The sequence below is a fragment of the Crassostrea angulata genome, chromosome 8, assembly GCF_025612915.1.
Source record: "Crassostrea angulata isolate pt1a10 chromosome 8, ASM2561291v2, whole genome shotgun sequence".
NCBI lineage: Eukaryota > Metazoa > Mollusca > Bivalvia > Ostreida > Ostreidae > Magallana > Magallana angulata.
The window spans coordinates 52,046,378-52,067,426 of NC_069118.1; the positions used below are offsets into that span (position 1 = coordinate 52,046,378).

At 31.6% G+C, this 21,049-nt stretch overlaps 1 protein-coding gene across 1 annotated transcript; it reads right to left on the minus strand.

Moving 5' to 3' along the window:
• Window positions 1-1,951: 1,951 nt before the first annotated feature.
• Window positions 1,952-20,733, minus strand: LOC128161232 (uncharacterized). Its single transcript, XM_052824458.1, has 11 exons — window positions 20,674-20,733; window positions 17,717-17,768; window positions 14,434-14,531; window positions 6,849-7,028; window positions 6,113-6,238; window positions 5,522-5,653; window positions 4,778-4,909; window positions 4,436-4,567; window positions 3,037-3,181; window positions 2,853-2,940; window positions 1,952-2,520 (listed from the first exon to the last, which is right to left on the minus strand). Exons 1-11 carry the CDS (start codon window positions 20,696-20,698, stop codon window positions 2,224-2,226), a joined length of 1,407 nt encoding a protein of 468 aa, XP_052680418.1. The 5' UTR covers window positions 20,699-20,733; the 3' UTR covers window positions 1,952-2,223.
• Between the last annotated feature and the right edge of the window lie 316 nt (window positions 20,734-21,049).

Sequence of the window (21,049 nt, forward strand, 5' to 3'; positions counted from 1 at the left end):
ACTTCTATGCATACGTTTATAGTCTGTTGTTTAATGTTATAGAGAATGATAATGATTATAATTTCTATCATCAATTCATGAAGCATGCTTAAATTCTGTAGCCATCGATTTTAAATTGTGTTTCGCAAAGGTCTTCTATCTTTTAATAAATCTGTAAATGGAAATTTACGACATTTTTGCTATTTAATCTAAAGATGATGACTATGATATATAAAATGGATATCAAAATGTATACATCGAAAGCCTTTTAAGCATCATTTTATTGAAAGGGAAAAGTACTCATTTTGGATAAAAAAATAAAATTCTACCAAGAAAGATTTTTCTGCATGTTGACAGATCATTCATTTTACAGGTATTTTTTATTTCAAACTTTTTACTTTCTGTAACAAGCTTTAACCTTTCTCTTTATGAATTTTTTATTCATCAAATGATAGTTTATGACCAAAAATATCATATGTAAAAGTGTAAGGCATATCTAATGGTTTATTATTATGTTGATAATCAATCGCGAGCATCTTTTAAAGTTCTTCTTCTTTTTTTTTTAAACTCTTGTTATCTAAATGTTCCGACCTTAAATCAAAGCAGTTGTAAACAAAAGATGTGGTATCAGTAACAATCAGTTTTAACTTTTCACAAAAGGATAAAAAAAATTACTGGTGAATAAAAGCCCTACTCAAGTCCGTTATAGTTAAAAATTCGACCTTAAAATTTATTGCTTTGTCTTTAATGATTGGTTATTTAACTGATATTAGTGAACAATTTCTTAGACATGTTTTGAAACTCTTTACCGTTTGGAAAATTGTGGTTTTTCAATGAAAACTATTTATTGGCGATTAAATTAAGAATATTTCGGATTAAGAGATCATGTAAAGAATTGCATGTTATTATAACTGTATCATTGCTAAGCCACGTTGTAAAAATGTATTATATCAAACAATCTACCGGAGCAATTGAGTTTATGTGGCATTTATTATTACATATGTACCATCCGCACTCATGTTACACAGAAATCCCTTGTCACGTGTGTGCTATGTATATATATAAGTTACGTGGGCAACAGCTGCTGTTGTGACTGTCTGATCAACAAAATAAGGGACTCCTTGTTCAGAATGTGGTTTTTCCGATATTAGTTATTAACGGAAACATTTGGATCGTTATTTAAAAGGAGGAAGAAACTATGATAAATCTCCTGTAGTATTTCCAGCAGAGAACATTTAAAGGACTATAAGGTTGTATTGAAGTGTGTTTTTCCGGAGTTTTTTTTTTGTTGGGGGGGGGGGGGGTGTTTCTGATAACCAACATTAGCTTTGCTTACAGACGCCGGGGTTGAAATTGATCTCCGCCAATTTGTTTCATTTAGCTTGCCCCCATATTATCTCTCTGATCAATATTCTGTCAGATGTTGATCCCCGAAATCAGGTTTGTCCTTGAACTTAATGAAAAGTAAGCGAAGAGTACTAATATAAATATTTAGGTATTTATTAAAAAAAACCCCACATTTATTAACCCCGTACTCTTGTTAAAAATAACCAAGCAGGATTATGCAGGGGAGTACAATACAGGGAATATTTATAGATGATATGTAAAATTGCAATTTACTCATGATGTTATTGACCAAAAAAATCCATTAAATTTCTTTTATCTTGTGAACTCAACTTAAGAAAAAGTTACCTGGATTGACATCTCTCTTGTCTCTCGTTTGTAGAAGGAAAGGATATTTACAACAAACAATGATTTTATTCAAATTAAATAGGAGTTAAATACCAACCAAAAAAATCAGAAATTACAATTGAAAGCAAACCTATGTACAATGCGAATAAATAAAACAAAGCATTTGAAACATTTTAATTAGCAAAAGAAAATACGAAAAAAAAATTAAAGCATTTAGCACACTTAAATTGCAAATGCAACTTTAGTTAGAATCTATTGCATTGTCTAAAATACATATGAAAACTAAAAGAAGTATTAAGATTGAATGAATTAAAAAAAATAATCAAATATAAAAACTCAAATCAAGATAGGGGTTGGGAATCGGTTAAAAAACTTTGAAATTAAACAAACATAATGCTTTCTATTTGAATAAGGAGTCAAGGCATGACACCATTATTATACATTTTAATCGCAACACTGAACTCTTATTTATGAAACATCTATATAAAACCAAAGTAAGCACAACTTTTGTAACGTAAATACTATCTACAGGTAAAACAATCTTTTGAGTTGTTAGCCATCTTTGCTAAAGCTTTGTTCTATGACGAAATATTCATCTTGTTCTTCTGTCAGTGACACAGTTCTATCATTTTTAAAGTCGCTTATAAGGCTATATTCACTCAAATTTGTCACGTGACCAACTGCAGCGCTTGCGTGGTCGTAGTTGTTATCGTCCTTTTTCTGTTCTTCTTCGTTTAAATGATGGTAAACATCATCTTGTGTAAGTACATCCCTTGTTTCATCGTAGATATGACTGTAATCTACCGCTTCTTCTGAGTGGTCATGAGGACTTTTGTTGGCGGCATTTTCCTAAAATAATGAACATTGCTTTGTAGCTAAATTGCTAATTTGTTTATGGCTTTTCAAACATAGAAAAGAATATGTATACGTTGTAATTACACTAAAGCAATTTAAATAAATTTGAAAAGTGCGTCTATCCAGGTAATTATGTATAAAATTGAAAGTTTAAAAAAAAAAACCATAGGATTATCACAGACCAAAAGTGTCAATAATCATTAATCGTTCTAATGTATTAGAATCTAGAAAAAATAGAACACGAGGCTATTTTAAAAATTGAATAAAATCGAATACTTCAGGCATTTTTAAATACCTTTTTAATTAGTGTATTACTGTAGCGTTACCTGTTTAGTTTCTCTCAGGGGCGTTGTGTTGTCATCAACTCCATTTGTATCATACTGATGGTTTTTGAAACGTATTACCGGCTCCTTTCTTTACAAAATAAAAAAAAAATCTTTAATCAGTGTTATTATTCAAATATATATTATATTCAACAAAATGTTTCATAAAAACAGAAAATACACCGACCTTGTAGTGTCATTACGACAAAATCTTCTATAAATGAGGAATGCAGACACAGTCACTATAACTACACCCGCAAAAAGTCCGCCAATAATTGCCGCAAACGGGGACTTTTTGTTGCCGTCTGCTCTATGTCCTTGGCGTTCAGTCACTGAAAGATATATATATATATATGCCGTTGAAATGAAAATTTCAAAAGAAAACAACGTTTGCGCTTTTGTATTCAGCTACCAAAGTTAAAAAATTTGGCACATAATACAGTTTAAATGAAATGCATTTAAAAGTTTTGAATATAAATTCAAGTTAACTTGATGAGCCTGTAAACTCCAAGTTTGAAATATTCATAAGCACGTGATGTAATATAATGATACAAACTAGCAAAAAAAAAATAAATAGTTTGACAGAGAACGTTGTAAGGTGAGAACCTATTTTTGAGACCAATCTGAGCAGTGGATAAGTGTTTGAATTTAGTTAAATTTTATGTTTTAACTATGAGCTTGCCGGCTTTTTGCTAGACGTATATAGGAAAAGAAGCTCATATGCATGGTACGATATTTATTGTTCAAAATATGATAAAATTTGTAAGGTTATCACCTGAATACTAAAATCTATAAATGGTACATGTATATATTTTGAGTCAAAGAACCACAGAAGGGGCTATTGTGACGTTCTAATTCATAATCATATACATGTATAGTCCAATATCAAAATACCTCTTATCGATTGTCAATAATACCGATACGCAGCAATCCTCGTGAAAAGTAAATTACAATACCTGATAAACATATTTGCCGTATTATGTCGTTCCCCATGCTGCATTCTGAATTACTATTCCCGCGCATGTGCACAAATTCACCTCAAAAAACGTCAATTGATGATGCATAGGAAAATTGCCGTTATTTATCTATAAATTATTGCTAGTATCCCGTTAATACTCATAAAAATCGATAATTTTGCTTTTCTTTAGACTTCTTGTCCCTATATCTAGGCATGCCAACAAAATTTGGGTCTGGTTTTCAACATTACAAAATTAGCATTAAAACGGCATGGTTATATATATATATATATATATATATATATATATATATATATATATATATATATATATATATATATATATATATATATATATGCGACAATAAAACTTAAACGATGTATGAATGAATGAAAGAAATCTGAATAATGACTAAAATATGAAAGATGAACCATACTCGATACACAGACTGAAGAATCTTTAGCAGAGTATCCTTTATTGCAAGAACATTTTTCTTCGACACAACTTGCATACGGAGATTCTAAACATTGGATATAAAGATGGTGGATTATTAGTATATACTTAATGTAAGTCCATTTACTATGCCGTAAAACTTAAGGGGGACATACAATGTGAAATAGTTTCACTTACCTGGATGACAGGTGTTGTTTACTGGTACATGACCTACTTGACATGTGCATTGACCAGCACTACAATTTGTTGCCCATGGAGTGCCCGTGCATTGTACATCTGATACACAGCTATGACCTAGTGCTATATTACCTAGAAAGATAAACGATACAGTTTTAGATGTAAATACCTGAAAATGTAGATAACACCTGAATCAAATGTTTTGTGCATTAATATGTTAAAACATTTAAATTACTTTAACCCTTATAACGATTAATAAATATTAATGGATACTTAATGTAAGTCCATTTACTATGCCGTAAAACTTAAGGGGGAAATACAATGTGAAATAGTTTCACTTACCTGGATGACAGGTGTTGTTTACAGGTACATGACCTACTTGACATGTGCATTGACCAGCACTACAATTTGTTGCCCATGGAGTGCCCGTGCATTGTACATCTGATACACAGTTATGACCTAATGCTATATTACCTAGAAAGATAAACGATACATTTTTAGATGTAAAAACCTGAAATTGTAGATAACACCTTGATCAAATGTTTTGTGCATTAATATGTTAAGACATTTAAATTACTTTACCCCTTATAATAATTGATATTATTGGACACTTATATATGCTCTATTATAAATTTCTGTTATTAAAATAATGGATTGGTCTACTAAAATCTAGTATTTCGTAACATTAAATTTAATTTTAAATTGTTTGTAAGTTGTTCACATGGCGTCCTTGCATTTTTTTTTAGTGTAAACGTTATTTGCGATCGTTCATAAAATATAAACACAATATCAAGATACCTTAATGCGTATAAATAATTGTTAAGATAACAGAATGTCATAGTTAAAGTAAATGATGATTTCGTTGCAATAGTGACGTGGGTGCTTCTTTTCATTTTTCTGTTTCTGATATTTAGTTTCTTTCCGAATTTCAAAATTAAGGGACTGCCAGAAAATACTACAAAGCCTCAGAGCTCAAAGAGAGAAAAAATTTCACCAAGATTAAATTGTGTGTGTAGCTTTTTATTTTTAGTTTCAAAGTTTAACTGTCTGAAAATATTGATCATATTTTACATTATTTTTTTTTACCTTGATGACAGGTGTTGTTGATTGATACATGTCCAACTTGACAAACACAAATACCACCAGTACAGTTTCTGGAAGTGTCGGTGCCGGTACATTGTGTATCGGATTCACACGGTTCATTCAGTTTAATGTTTGCTAAACGATAAAGTTTCAGGTACAAAATAATGATAATATTATTATAATGTACAAAAGGAACATGTACTTGTATCATATAACTATAATACAAACTAGAAAAAAATGAGCGTTATGTTGTGCATGTATATATAATTCAATGGTTGGTTCAAGTTATTGTTTGCTTGTCATAGCATAAATTATAGTAAAATTATGTTTGTACAACTTTAGAAAATACTACTATCCAGCTATAGAAAGATATAATTATATTACATGGAACACTCTACATAGACTCACACAACTAAACATTAACACTATACTTTCTGTTTATACAACAGATACAGAAGATTATGGCTAGCATCCAATTTATGGGCAATATCTATCAAATGAAATTACACATGTGTAAATAATTGATTATATCATTGATAGAAGCATATAAAAGTTGACTTAATTTAATCAACGTTGTTTTTGTTGACATCTTACCATTTTTACAATTATTTTCCACCATTGTATATCCCGGTTGACAATGACAGACACATACAGTTGATATACGGTCACACTGCCCTTTACTATCCTGACAGTTTCCAGATCCCCAAACTGCATGGTCATCTATATGATAGTGTCGTTGAATGCTTAAACGTTACCTTTTTAATTCATTTGATAATATCTTGATTTTTAATAAAATTCAATAATACACAACTGCTCGATTAACTCTTTTGATTACATTGATGTAGATATATAATTACAGTGTAATATAAACCATTTACAAAAAAGACTCTTTATCCATATACCTCGAAGGTCAAATATCCACAATGAAAATGTGAGATATAAAAATATAAAAAAAAATCAAAAATATTGAGACAACCCGTTCCAAAAAAGGATATGGAGGATGAGACAGCTATGCAAGAAATAATTAATGTATACAAAAAACTTGCACTAAAACCAACACTAGTGCTTTGACTGCGAAAAACAACTACAGCATATGAGCGATTTTAAGATAGTTTGTTCTATATTGTGTGACCGATCTCTTGGTTGGAAAAAGTGAAGATTATTAACTGTCCCAAAAATAACACCTAATCATGCAGTAGCTTTTACTTGCTCACGTTGTAATGTGCTAGTTTTTGACGGAGAAAAACAATTTAACATGCAAAATTAAAACTAATTATAAAAACAATGTGCTAAAATGCAATTATAAGCTCTTGTGTATTATATAATTTACCATCATTCCATGATGAGCAGTTGATATATATATTCCTGAATTTTCCATTTTTATTTGCTCCACAAGCGTCTACTGTTTCGTTTTTGGTATTGAAAAAAAGCTGAAATTTCAATCCACGTTTTCCGTTAGAATTGGAATTCGACATCGTGAACTTGCACCTTTTGGGACAGGTAATACTTGCTGTAATTATAATGAGAATAAGAAAATTCATTTTCAAGTTATAGTTTATTCAATACAAAATATACACACTTATATATTTTTTGGATACCAGAAGTCATATAGGCCATTTGCAAAACTCCTGCAACTATATTCCGTTGTGACCCAACTAAATACTCGATTAAAATATATATTAAATGCAATATAATACAGGTATACTTTATACTATCATTACGATATCGTATTTTTCCCAAGCATATGATTGGTCGATTGCTGTCACTTGATCATGCTAAAAATTAATTTATAAACCTCGTTATACTAGAAATTGATTTTCATGACAATATACTGGTTTTAGCATATGCAACTTTATGACGTCACAATAGTGAAATCAAAGCCTAAACATTATGCAACACATATTTTACTTTTATACTCTTCAAGAGAATTAGCTTTTGATTTATCTTAATAAAACAACTAAAGTCTTTTGACAGCAATTTGCGGATATGGCGAATTGATTTCGATCCCCTAAAACTCAGAAATACATCTCTTGTGACAAAGTAATTGAACTCCTTTTAAATAAATTTATATAATATAAGGTCCCAAAAGAAGGTTACTTTTAGAAATGCAACAATGAATACATAAAACTTAATGTAGAAAACATGTTTATTACATAATTGTCATAATTGCTATTAAGATTCTTTATATGTATGTTTCGGATACAGATAAAACGAGGGAAATCCATCGGTACCAAATTCTTTGTTATAACTAGCTTTATTTTGGTGGAACCTCTTATCTTTCATGTACATGCTATTTACATGTACTTTATCCAGGCCCGATTAAGTAAATATTCGTTCTCCACGCTTAATTTTATATAGATTATAATTCAAAAAATTAGATAACACTTTGTACAATTAACAGTATTAAAAAGTAAATTAATGGCTTTTATATAACAATTGATGCCGTTCGATTGTATTAGGTGATTGCATTGCTTAGATTCTTTGATATCGAGCTATAAAAAAAGATTTAATCTCTTTTCTATCCAGTTCTCCTTTTAAAGACTTGAACATGATAAATCTATGATATCTGATAAATGCTATACAAATGCATTACAAAACGTTTTTGGTGAAAATAACATTTTGTTAACAATCGATAAATCAGGTATTTTTATATCCGCTTTTTCTAAAGAAAGTTCGGATATATTGTTGTTACCCTGTTCCGTTCGATCCGTCCGTCTGTCACGTTTTACTTTCTCAAACTGCTCTGATATCTTATAAACCAGCAAACTGAACTCTTGGAGTTTGATTTGGAGTATCATGTTGTTTTTTAAAAAGGTTTATAAAAAAAAACTGGTTTCAAAAACGTCATTTTTGGGGGGCAGTAGCCAAATGATCTTCTAGAATATAATTGAGGGCGTCATACTGTAGTGTGATCAGGTTCCAGAATTTTTTTTCATTAACGAGATCAGTGGGCAACAAAAAATGACGGTTTTTTTGCAAAAACGAGCATGGTTCCCGGAACTCCTCTTACAACTTTTAGAGTAGCTACACATTTACGTCATCTCTTGGGAAATAATTGGGGCTGTGCAATAAGGTTTCAAAAAGTTAAATTTCATCCAGGGAGTCTAATAGTTGCAGAAAACTGACGTTTATTACTAAAAAAAAACCATAGATCCAAGAGCTCCTCTTATGATTTAATGGATTGACACATAATATCTTGGGATATGATAGGGACTGTTCTATAGATGTGTAGTAAGGTTTTAAAAATTTAAATGTCATCCATGTAGTCAAATAGTAGCAGAAAATTGACGTTTATCACTCCAAAAAAAAACATAGATCCTAGAATTCCTCTTATGATTTAATGGATAGACCAACATATCTTGGAATATGATAAAAACTGTTCTATAGATGTGCAGTAAGGTTTTAAAAACTTAAATTTCATCCAGGGAGTCAAATAGTAGCAGAAAATTGACGTTTATCACTACCAAAAACCATAGATCCTAGAAACTCCTCTTATGATTTAATGGATAGACACATCATATCTTGGGATATGATAGGGACTGTTCTATAGATGTGTAATAAGGTTTTAAAAATTTAAATTTCATCCAGGGAGTCAAATAGTAGCAGAAAATTGACTTTTATCACTCCATAAAAACATAGATCCTACAACTCCTCTTATGATTTAATAGATAGACACATCATATCTTGGGATATAAGAGGAACTGTTCTATAGATGTGCAGTAAGGTTTTAAAAATTTAAATTTCATCCAGGGAGTCAAATAGTAGCAGAAAATTGACGTTTAATTTATAACTAAAAAAAACCCCCCAAAAAACCATAGATCCTAGAACTCCTCTTATGATTGAATGGATAGACACATCATATCTTAAGACATGATAGGACTGTTTCATAGATGTGCAATACGGTTTTGAAAAATTAAATTTAAACCTGAGGCCCATTACCTACATACCTTTTGATGCCCTTTAAGGATCAAGAATATATATGGTTAAGGGGTGGGGATCTCTACCGTTTTTGAGATATTCGTGCACTTCCTGTTCGAGGGGGGTCACAACCACCCCCGGGGCCCATGACCTATATACTGTTTGATGCCCCTTGACACAAGGAACAAGAATATATATGGTTAAAGGGTGGGGATTTCAACTGTTTTGAATATATGAAGGGACCACCCACAGGCCCATGACCTTCATAACATTTGATGCCCTTTGACATCAGAAACATGAATATATATGGTTTAGGGGTCATGATTATAACAGTTTCTGAGATATATGGTAATGTCCAATTCTTGGGGGTGGGGATGACCCCAGGGGTCAGATCTAATTTACCCTATATATTGCCAGTAACAGTCAATATATGATTATGAAAACCATATATTATTAACTCTGTCCGTTTTCAAGTTACCATTTACAATAGAGTCTACAATTCTTGCTACAAGGTTCAATGTTAGACCCCACACCGTTCTGGACCCCCCCCCCCCCGAAAAGTTGTTGTCTAAACCAAAATGAGAAAAATCAAACCAGGGTGCACAACAAGATATGCAGGCCTATCATATCTTGGAGTTTTGTAGAATTATGTTCCGCCATCTCTAAGAAACAAGTTCAGAGCGGGAGAGAAGAAAAAGAAGACAAAGAATAATAATACATGTATTAAGACACCGTACAAAAACAATAAGTCTCCAAATATCATTCGGGAGACTTAATAATAAAGATTGAATAGAGATAGGATCATCAAACATCAATAATTTAAAGATAATTGACAATTTCTGATTACAAAGGGGTCAGGATGACCCCTTAGGGTCATGACTTACATGCCATAATGATCTTATGCGCCATGACCTAAGGAGGAATAATATCTTTGGATTAAGGTGGGAATCTCAATGGTTTTTATGATATTTGATAATTTCAGTAAGAACACTTGGGATCATAACCTACATACCATCTGAAATGCCTTAAACAAAGAAACAATAAAATAATATGCATATGATATATGAACCAATTTCAGAACCCAGACATAGATCCATCATCTATTATTTGTAATACTTCCTATGTATATATACATGTATTAGTTTGTGTTTTGTTTTATACTATTCATGTTTATGACTGTAATATGGCTTAGTCTTATTTAAAATTACATTAAAAAATTGTCAAATATATGACTTGGAACCCCCACCCCAAACAAACTCAAATATAAACTGCCCCCCCCCCCCCCATAATTGCCGAATGATCTATTAAAATCACAATTTAATTTGGGTGTCTAAAAACTGGTAAAAAATGTTATTCTTAAAAAATTACATTACACCTTGCATAATTGACAAATGATCTGTTGACATATGATCAGAGGTCATATTTCTACCTTGGGATCAATAACTAATATTCATTGACAAGTTAAAATTAATAACAATAAATGATTAAAATTATAAATGTTTATACTCCACATCCACCCCTCCCCCATCTAACCTGGTTCTAAAGATTCAGTCTTCTTAATACATTCTTACATGTGTACAGTAGCAAACTTTTAATCATTTGTTGATTGCTTTTTCTCTCCTGATGCACATTCACGTTTTGGAAATTGCTTAATTCAATTTTTAAGATTTATAAACAAAATGTTATATGTGTGATAGGATTATATTTAGCATGGTCACGTGTCAAGCACATGTTCGGCTATAGCTTAAGCAAAACGTAACGATAAATATGATTGGTTGTATTCGTTTAAGTATCATTCGGAAAGTGTCTGTGTTATTCATAATGATGTGGGGAAAAGTTAGTTTGAGTTATAAATACATATAATCGTTCGGATTGGTTAAGAGAAACACACCCCCAGAGCGCAGTGTATATAAAGTCAGGATTTGCCTTCGTCCAGCAGTTGACGTGGAATCTTCTCTGAGGTTCGAGTCAACTCACTTCCCCGGGTAGATGGGTGGGCCCCGGTCTCCGTTTCCCGTCTCGTGCATTGCCTCGCTAAGTATGTTGTTTATCGTGCCGTAAATTTCCATTGTGCAGCGTGCTAGGCGTTTAGTCCGTGCTAACTGGGTTGGCATTAGGTTTGGGTTACTTTGACTTTAAATTAACTTTAAGGCAGGCTTACATTTACGTTGTAACTTGGTAAGGATGGTGATAACGGGAAGTTTGTATAACTGTATATTTGTATATATAACATTTTTTCATTAATTAATCTATGGTACCATAACAAGTGTTTTCATTTACATGTAGCTGGAACTTGGGCTAGATTTAATGTGATTTTGAATTACTCATAAATATCTGACAGAGTGATTGAGCGTTTATATAACTTTTCAGACCATTTACATTATTACGGAGTTTTGGATTTAGACTAAGAAAACTGACAGATTTGAGACTGACTTTACTTAAGCGACTAGAGACCTAAGAATATCATGGAACTCTTGGTATACGATTACATTGGTGCCGTGACGTTATAATAACCACTTTACGATTACATTGGTGCCGTGACGTTATAATAACCATTATACGATTTCATATGCTTGTGTATTCGCCTATTTGGTGCAATTGTATAGTCTCCTAAACAAAGCAGTGACATTATTAGGCTAGGAATTACCCACATGGATCAAATACTACATATGAATAAGATCAAATACTTTATTATTTCTAGTTCTAGAATGTCAGAGTGTCTCCAAGGGGGCATAACCTATATACAATTTGACGCGCAATGACACATAGAGCAAGAATAAATTATATGGTTTAGGGATGAGGATCTCAGACGTTTACAAAATATACAGTGTATCATAATTTCCTATTTCATAAGGGGGGGGGGGGTTTAAGACTACACCTGGGGGTCATTAATGTACGTTACACCATTTGATGCATCATAATGACATTAGAAGATATTTTGTATTTTCCTGTTTCGTGGGGTCAAAACAGTCCCATAAGGTCATGACCTACATGTATTGTATTTGATGAATTATAATACATTAAGAAAGAAATACTCATTACTTCCTATTATAACGCATATAAAAATGATAAGTGTCTACACTTACTTACATGTAATACACAAATTTCATACGAAATTGTTTATACAGGGTCAATATGGGGTCATCTCAATAGTGTAAGTCTGACAAATGAAAAAATAACTTTGGCAATTAAAATGACAGAAACTTTACAAATGCGATAGGATAGGTAACGATGATCATAAGCTTATTTAAATATTAAAACATGATACAGTATGCTGTCAAAGGGAGATCACATTTAGAAAGTGAAAGTAAAACTTATGTATGCTGGCATCTCATTATATTGTGCTACTGCTACTACATGTTTTATGCTTACCTATATTGGTCAACATCATAATGATAATCCAATTAAAGCACAATAATGAATTCCTTTAGCTGACCTTAACTAATCCTTTTCTTCATATTGAAAACACATACATGCATGTATACACGTGAAACCATCAAATCGAAGAGCTGGGTAAAACTAATACCCGCTATTGAGACCTGCAGACCTGTGTTGTGTACATAACTTCAGACAAAGATCAGTTATTTGTAACATGCATGTGTTTTTAAGACCTACTCTTCAAAACCCCTTGCACTATTTTAATAGGTGAATAACAGCTTTAAGTTGGTGCAGGACACCTGCATATTGTAATGTATACTTCCTATTGAGATAAACAATAAAGTATAAATAATAATTAAATATTTACCCCCAAAATAATGTTACCTAACATTGAAGCGCAATGGGTTAGAGCATTTATATGTCTGTAAGAGCATTGGGGTCCAATGTGTACTTTTGCTAATTTTACTATTGATATAAATGAATTTTCAGGGGGGGGGGGGTCTGGACCCCTCACTCCCACCGCTTCTCTTAATCTGTGCACACGATGATGTACATGTAGGCACACAGAAGCAAATCTAAAACCGGCAACCGCCTCGGGGAGGGGGCATAATTAAATTCATAATTTTGTTTGTTAGAATTATATAGACCATTATACTTTCTATGACATGAACTTTTAAGATTATTGATTAACTGAAAATTCACTGCAAACAGTTCAACCCCAAATTGCACATAAAGTGCTGCTCAGTTATGAAAATTATAATTTTTCTATGTATTACCGGAGCTTGCATGTGGCCTTCAGGGGCAAACACTTGGTGCGGATATTACTTTCCAAAGAAAGCATCTAGTGTTTCTCTGCAATTAAACGCATCATAAGTTTACACGAATAAAGAGCTCGCCTCTTTTACTTTCGTAAAGTTAAGGAGGTCAACTTTAGGTTTATTTGGGCATACTTTTGCGCATCCTAGTAATATACAGTGTATTCATACCTTGTATGGAGTTTTTCTATATCATTTTTAAAATTGAACACAGTTAACAAAAAACAGATAAAAATTTTAAAGATTTCTAAGGGAAAGTTTTATTTTTAAAATGAGTTTTCCCCGTTGTATGGTAGGTGAGTGCTGCCATTGCGCTTTTATAACGTTATGAAAAAAATGAAGCTTTCTAGGAGTACGTTATAAGAAATAGCATGAAAGAAAAAGTAAGAATCGTACGTCGTCTTTGGTATTTCATACACAGAATAAGTCTATCATCGGGAGTATTTTTATAAATTTATGAAAAAATCCATCAAAGCAATCTACATTTGTAATACTCCAAAACGGAAGCAATATTTGGTGCATTTTAATGTTTTCAGACGCCCCCACTAAAAACCAGACGGTAGAATTTAGTATTGTTAACATATATGGTAAAAATGATATTACAAATTACATATTACAATTTGGGGCAAATCGCTAATAGTGTTTTCCCCCCAAGAAACCCAAATATTTTCGTTTTTCTTGAAACGTCAGAAATAAACTAGAGTTGGTGAGAGTTACATTTGGTTAAGGGTTTTGCTACTGCATTTTTTCCGCAAAAAAACCCAAACCGGCCTCATTATTTAAATGATTCACTTTAGAACTTACCGTTTTTTAAAAATGTCCTTACATCCCTTTCTTTGTATTCACACCTTGAAGTACCATCAACATTCATAAAGTTCGCAGCCGATTCCAAACACAAATCTCTGGTAAATAATGTAAATGTGACAAATTCATTACTGTTTTTTATTCATTTCAAGTATTCATTTCTCTCTCTCTCTCTCTCTCTCTCTCTCTCTCTCTCTCTCTGCCAATTAACTTGAGAGATTAAAGCGATAGTTCAAATTCAAAATAAAAAGTAAAACACTTTTAGGTTAAAAAAGTCCGCAAATCAAAATATGACAAAGTGTGGATACTGTATGCCTAATTTTTTTTTTTGATAAATTCGTAATGCAATCTTTCAAATGTGTAGCTTTAAAACATAACTACAATATACTAAATTGAAATGTCAAATCCAAATGGGAAAGTATTTCTCTTTTCAAAAATGTATTTTTATCTTAATCCACACAGCATGTATTTGCACGTTCCATTTAATTTCTCATTTCATTTCATTCATTCATTTTATATCATCAAGATCTCACTGTACAACTCGGAAATGCAAATAAATTTTTTTTTTACCTTATGAATATAATGTGCTAGATAAGACTTATGATAGATGACATTTGCATTAATTGATAAGTAATACTTTTTAACAATTTCAACGTAGCATTCTTCTACATTAATTATGCACTAAATGTTCGACGGTCTACATATCGAAATAGCGATTACTGCCAGCCAAGAATGTCTTATTTATCATCAATTAAAAGAGAATGGTATCATTCATTATTAAAAGGGTGTTTTGTAACGCACTTTTAAAAAATTACGGATTTTGAAAAATATTTTCAAAGTTAAATTTTGGACCATGTTATAATGCACTTTGAAATTTTTTGCGTTATGAATGTACATCAACATTTTTTTTATCAGCGAGTCACTTAACGCACTCTGAAATTGTATTTCTAATTTGTTGAACTTGATAATATTAGTGGATCTCATATGCTGTTTTGGAGAACGGGAGGTCAATTACCAGTACATCATTGATTTTAATTGATGAAAGGATGAAAGTCTCCTACCCCTCATCTTTCCTTCTGAACTTGAAATAAAAGTATATTAAAACAATAAAATACGCTATGTTGTAAATTAAGTACAGTATTATTTTTTAAAAAATACGAACTGACCAAACAATAATTTCCCCTATGGTATATGTTAAAGAATTTAAAAGAGCTTAAACAAAGACAGTCTTTTCAAATTTTAATCCAATTAATTATTGCATTATTAAAGAGGTTACATTAACAACCATTTAATTGTTTAAGGAATACATTTAATATTAATTAGTTATATACGATATAAGCGGTTTATAAAAATGACAATGACGTAGGCAACATTTTTTAAACGATATAAAATAAATTTTTCAACCAATCAGAAAACGTGTTACAACCAGAATTAAATTATAAAAAAACTAAATAATAAGTGAAAGATCATATTGTTTTTGATAAACATAACTAACGTATCCTCTTCTTTAACATCATGTTTGTTTATAAGCACATGGAATTCAAACCAGTTGAAATATGTTATGCATAGATCTCAGAAATCAATATTAATAAATAATTTTTGTTTCTGGCACAGCCCTATGTACCAGATTAGAAGTAAATTTGCTGAAAACAAAGAAAAAGGAAAAGACATTTGCTAGGCGATGTAATATTTGGATAATTTGAATCTTCCGAGTTGTTCTTTTTTAAATAAATTGGCAAACTACGAAAGCTTATGAAAAATGAAAAAAATTCTAATCTCGAGAGTGTTTATAAAGTAAGCTAAGAATGCATTGGGTACTTTTTTTAAATATATAGCACTGAGTTTAACAAGGTTAAACAATCATTTATTGTATATAATTTAATTTATCCATTATTTCGACCAAACCCTAGACATTATTTTTCCAAAATGCGTTAATATTGACGAAATCAACGCACTACAAAAAAATGTAATCGTATCGTAAGCATCGTAAACAATAGATATAGAAAGATAAAATTTTACCAAAATCCTGACCACGTCCCTTACAATTTTTAAGCGATGTTTTAATGTCAAGATCAGAGGCGTGTTCAACAGAGCAGTTGCTCAGTGTCAAAAGCGCTCGCCAATATCCCCTATAAACACAACGCAAATTTTGGCGAAGGCTCGCGAGAACCCGCTCTGTTGAACAATCCTCAGGTATATGATTTTAGAGTGTCTTTTAGGTACTATATCCATCATGACGTCACAAGTAATTTGATAAATGTACTTTATGACTGTAATGGAATCATGTATAAAAGAAATCATTTTGTTGAAATTCCATTGGAAATTCTATCAAAAGTAATCCCAATATCCATGTTTGATTTAATATCATTTTTGGGGGTTGATTTTAATCAACTCTCATATGCAGTTACTAAGACAAACCGAAAATGAAAGTGTTTGGACCTCAGCACAAATCATTGCTGCTGATAAGATCAAGACTTAGTTCTTGAAAATAATTGATAAATTCGATGTAATGTATGCTAAAGCGTTGTTTTTTAAGGAAACTTATTTATAAATACCTTGAAAATAGTCAGATTTTAAATGGTTCGAACAATTAGATTAGTTCAATATTGATTGGATCCATGCAATTTTCGAGAAATATTTCCTTTATTGATACATAGTTTAATTGAATTAATTTTATCTTTAAATATTATTTTACATGATTCATATGGTTTTTTTCGACATTATTGTCGAAAAAGTACAAAAATTCATTTATAGAAATGTGCGTAATTCAAATCAAATTAGAAACTAGATGTACTTGTCATGCAATCTAACATATCATTGATTTAAAAATAAACAAACTTCGACAAAATCAATTCCCATCAGTTCTTCAGTACTCTCATTAAAGAGAGGTACACAACATTATTTATTTCGTTTAGAGAGATACTGTAAGCATTCTGAATAGATTCATTTTACAAAAACAGAAAAAATCCTCGGATATTTGTAGCTGGTTTCCTTCATATTTCAATGCAAATGACACTATAATAGATGACTTTCAACATGTATCAGGTTTGTTTTAAAATCAAGCTTTGATATAACAAATAAAATCATACTAATATTATGGAGCATCATTTACATAATTTATATCACAAATTTCAGACATTTGAAGGCTTTTTTCCTTTACTTTACCTTGACCTTAAAACTCCGCATTAAATCTTACTTAAATTTGTTGTCTCAGAGTCATACTGGAAAAACCGCATTCACATACTAGATGATAATACAAGGAATGCTAACTGTACATACTCACCCGTAATAGATATTTTCAGTGTTTGATTTACAAACCAAAATCACAATGGTATCTGGAATGTAAAGCAAATTATTTTTGGATGAATAATTAAAAATGATAATCACGAACTGTTAACCTTTGGTAAAGTACCAAAAGAAGGATAGAAGAGAAATGAATAACTATGATATCAGAAAGTAAAATCAATCAAATTGTTGGAAGCAATCTGCATACACTGTATTTCATGAAATATATAATAAAATCAAGCATTGAATATTCATGTTTTAAAATAATGTTAAAAATTCAAAGTATCTGCCAAGAAATTCGAATAACAAGTGTGAAATGACAAATGACATCCTTCTCTAACTAATGATTTATCTATTATCATTTATAGTATACAGTTGTTGACTGGGGTCGAGGGCAACAGTTGATCTGTCGGACCGGCTCGCAAACTGTTGCCCAAGGCCGAAGGCCGCGGGCAACAGTTTGCAAGCCGGTCCGACAGATCAACTGTTGCCCGAGACGCAGTCAACAACTGTTTTGTTATACCCTTTCTAATCAATAACACGTTTTCGCGGAATGTGACGTCACCGGTCAACAGCCTTTTTAACAGTCGATTTTAACAGTTCCAATCTAACAGTTCCAGTCCAACAGTCAAAATGCTAGACTTTTTTTCGTATAGAGTTATATAGTAACTGTTTTACAGGGGTATAACAATTACTATTGTTGTTTATAGTGCATTTAAAACAAAAAATAACTGTTTTTAAATCATATTATTTAAAACCCTGTTCAAAAGACGTTAAGTTGATTTTTTAAAAGGCTTCAAAATAAATCCATCTTTTTGCCAATCTATCTATCCTTTTGTCAATCAATCAATCTATCTATCTATCTATCTATCTATCTATCTATCTATCTATCTATCTATCTATCTATCTATCTATCTATCTATCTATTGTGATAGTCTGTTTCAAGTTACCGGCATTTATATACGGATTTCTATGCAAATAACTGTGAAATCAGTTACTTTTCTTATCATAACAGTTTCATTATTTCCCTTTATACTGAAAACGTCTTAGATTCCACGTGTCTAAAATTTCACGATTTCCTGTGTCAGTACCTTTTACGGTATTTTTAATTTCACGGCCAATCAGTTTCAATTTAAATGAAGACTGAAAAACATTACCATACATTTTACATTTTTGTTTCTTTGGAATCACCTTAAGTTATTGTCCAAAACCCGTTTAAAAACTATACGAAAAATAATTTATGTATTTTATCGAAGATAATACGCCCTGTTGTATATTGGGCACCCACCATATTGAGCTTAAAAATTAGGGGGAGGGGTAATCTGTTTAAAAACTGTTCGACTTTACAATCAATTAATTTTCCGTGAACTACTCAATATGAATATCAAATGCAAGCAACCCGCAGGGTGTACAGGAATCTATGGAAATGTCCGAAATAATAAGTGGCAATTAGCGCATGTCTTCACAACAAAGGCTTCGATAGGACCGCAGAGCTGATCATGAAGGGTGTTAAAAGATAAAGGCGAATCGAATGTTCCGTTATAATTAGTTGTTTAATTAACATTAATCATACATGATATTTATGCTTGCGTTTTTAAAGTGCTATAATTACGATAGGGAAGTGGTAATTTAGGCTCCACTCATGCACACATCTATAAATAACATCTGTAATGGCGGCATACACAGAGATTGCAAATACACAGTGATTTTTCACGATGGCTTTGAATGTTCACGGAAAATTGTCTGACCGTGAACAAAGTGAAATTAAAAACACCGTACTGGTTTTTGTTACGTCTACAGTAATTGTTTTCATGCCAAATTTTCAAAGAATTCACCTCTAAGTATTTTTAATGTTGTACACTTTTATACAGAAAGATGACAAGACTGCTTTTTTACAATGATTTGTCGGATCGCTCACAGGTCATTTATCTCGAAAACAAAAGTAATCTTTGTTGATCAATAAAACGTTCCATGGAGAAATCCAACAAATTCCTACGCCAAATGAAGTGAATAGTGGACAACTTTCATAATTTAAGTACTAAGACTAAAGTATATTATTATCTGCTTGATATGTCGTCATTAAAGGCGAAACATGTTCTAGTAGCCAGTGATCTGAAAAAAAAATGTTCAACGTACTGCTAAAACTAATAGCAATCTCTGTTAGCGGGATGGCCGCCAAATAAACGTTTTAAAAGTAAGAATCAATATAAATGCTTTCATAGAATGAATCAGTCAGTGACTTTGTATGTAAAATCTTCAACAAAGCAAAGTTACGTTAGTAAACTATGTGTTACGAATTAGACGGCATTAAAAAAATTGCAGATTTTAGTATTTGTAGATTCTATAGTAATTTCCTATGCCTCGAAGACTAATTTAAAATATATCTATAGATTAAAATTTGATAATGTATTTCCTATGCCGTTAAATACGATTTACGTTAAACAAGTTACATTGTTTCATGTCTATTCCTTAGTATGGAATAGCTACCACGTCTACCAAATGGAATAGAAAATGAACAAGGTAAATTAACATTCAATCACATTAGCTGTTAACTATACTATGATGACTAAGTACTTTTTAGGTGAACAAAAGTTTTAGAAAATTTAATATACTTCCTTTACTATTAAAAAGAATACAAAAAATCAGTAATCAAATTATCACAAAAAAAAACCCAAATCTTTCAAAGCAACGTGTTTTCGGTCAACTCCACCCTTCTAAAGGAGAAGAATAGTTAAACGAAATTGTTAAAGTGTTAAGTTCATAAAAGTGGTGTATGTCTGCGCCAAGCGTGTGTGTGTGTTTGTGTATGCGTGCAAGAGAGAGAGAGAGAGAGAGAGAGAGAGAGAGAGAGAGAGAGAGAGAGAGACATACAGACAGAGAGACAGACAGCGAGAGACAGACACAGAGACAGACAGAGAGACAAAGAAACAGAGAGAAAAAAGGACGTTTACTTACATATATAAACATGAGATATCGCCATTGTGTAATGAATCTTATTTTCGAATGACTGTGCATTTTTTTTACTTCCTTTTTTATTCCTAAATGTGCACTTCAACAAAAATACACTTTGTTAAGACATCTAAACACTATTTCTATGCACCCCCCTCCCCCCCCCCCCCAAAAAAAAAATAAAATAAAATCAAGACTGTTTTCTATATCTTTCTGAATAAATTGATTTCGGAAAAAATGATATTAAACATCATCCGAATCGTCGAAGTGCCAAACAACGTTTACAATATTTTAACCGAAAAATGCTTTTTTTTAATTTAAAGTGTTATTGCCTCTAATTGATTAAAATGTTTATTATACCTATGTTGAAGGAAGTGAATTT

Excerpts from the sequence above, each read along its gene's own strand:
- LOC128161232 (XM_052824458.1), bottom strand. The coding sequence starts at position 20,698 with ATGGCGATATCTCATGTTTATATAT. Across the intron at positions 6,239-6,848 it reads CTGCTCATCATGGAATGATG|ATGACCATGCAGTTTGGGGA; the intron begins GTAAATTATATA and ends ACTATCATATAG. Across the intron at positions 3,182-4,435 it reads AAACAACACCTGTCATCCAG|TGACTGAACGCCAAGGACAT; the intron begins GTAAGTGAAACT and ends TATATCTTTCAG.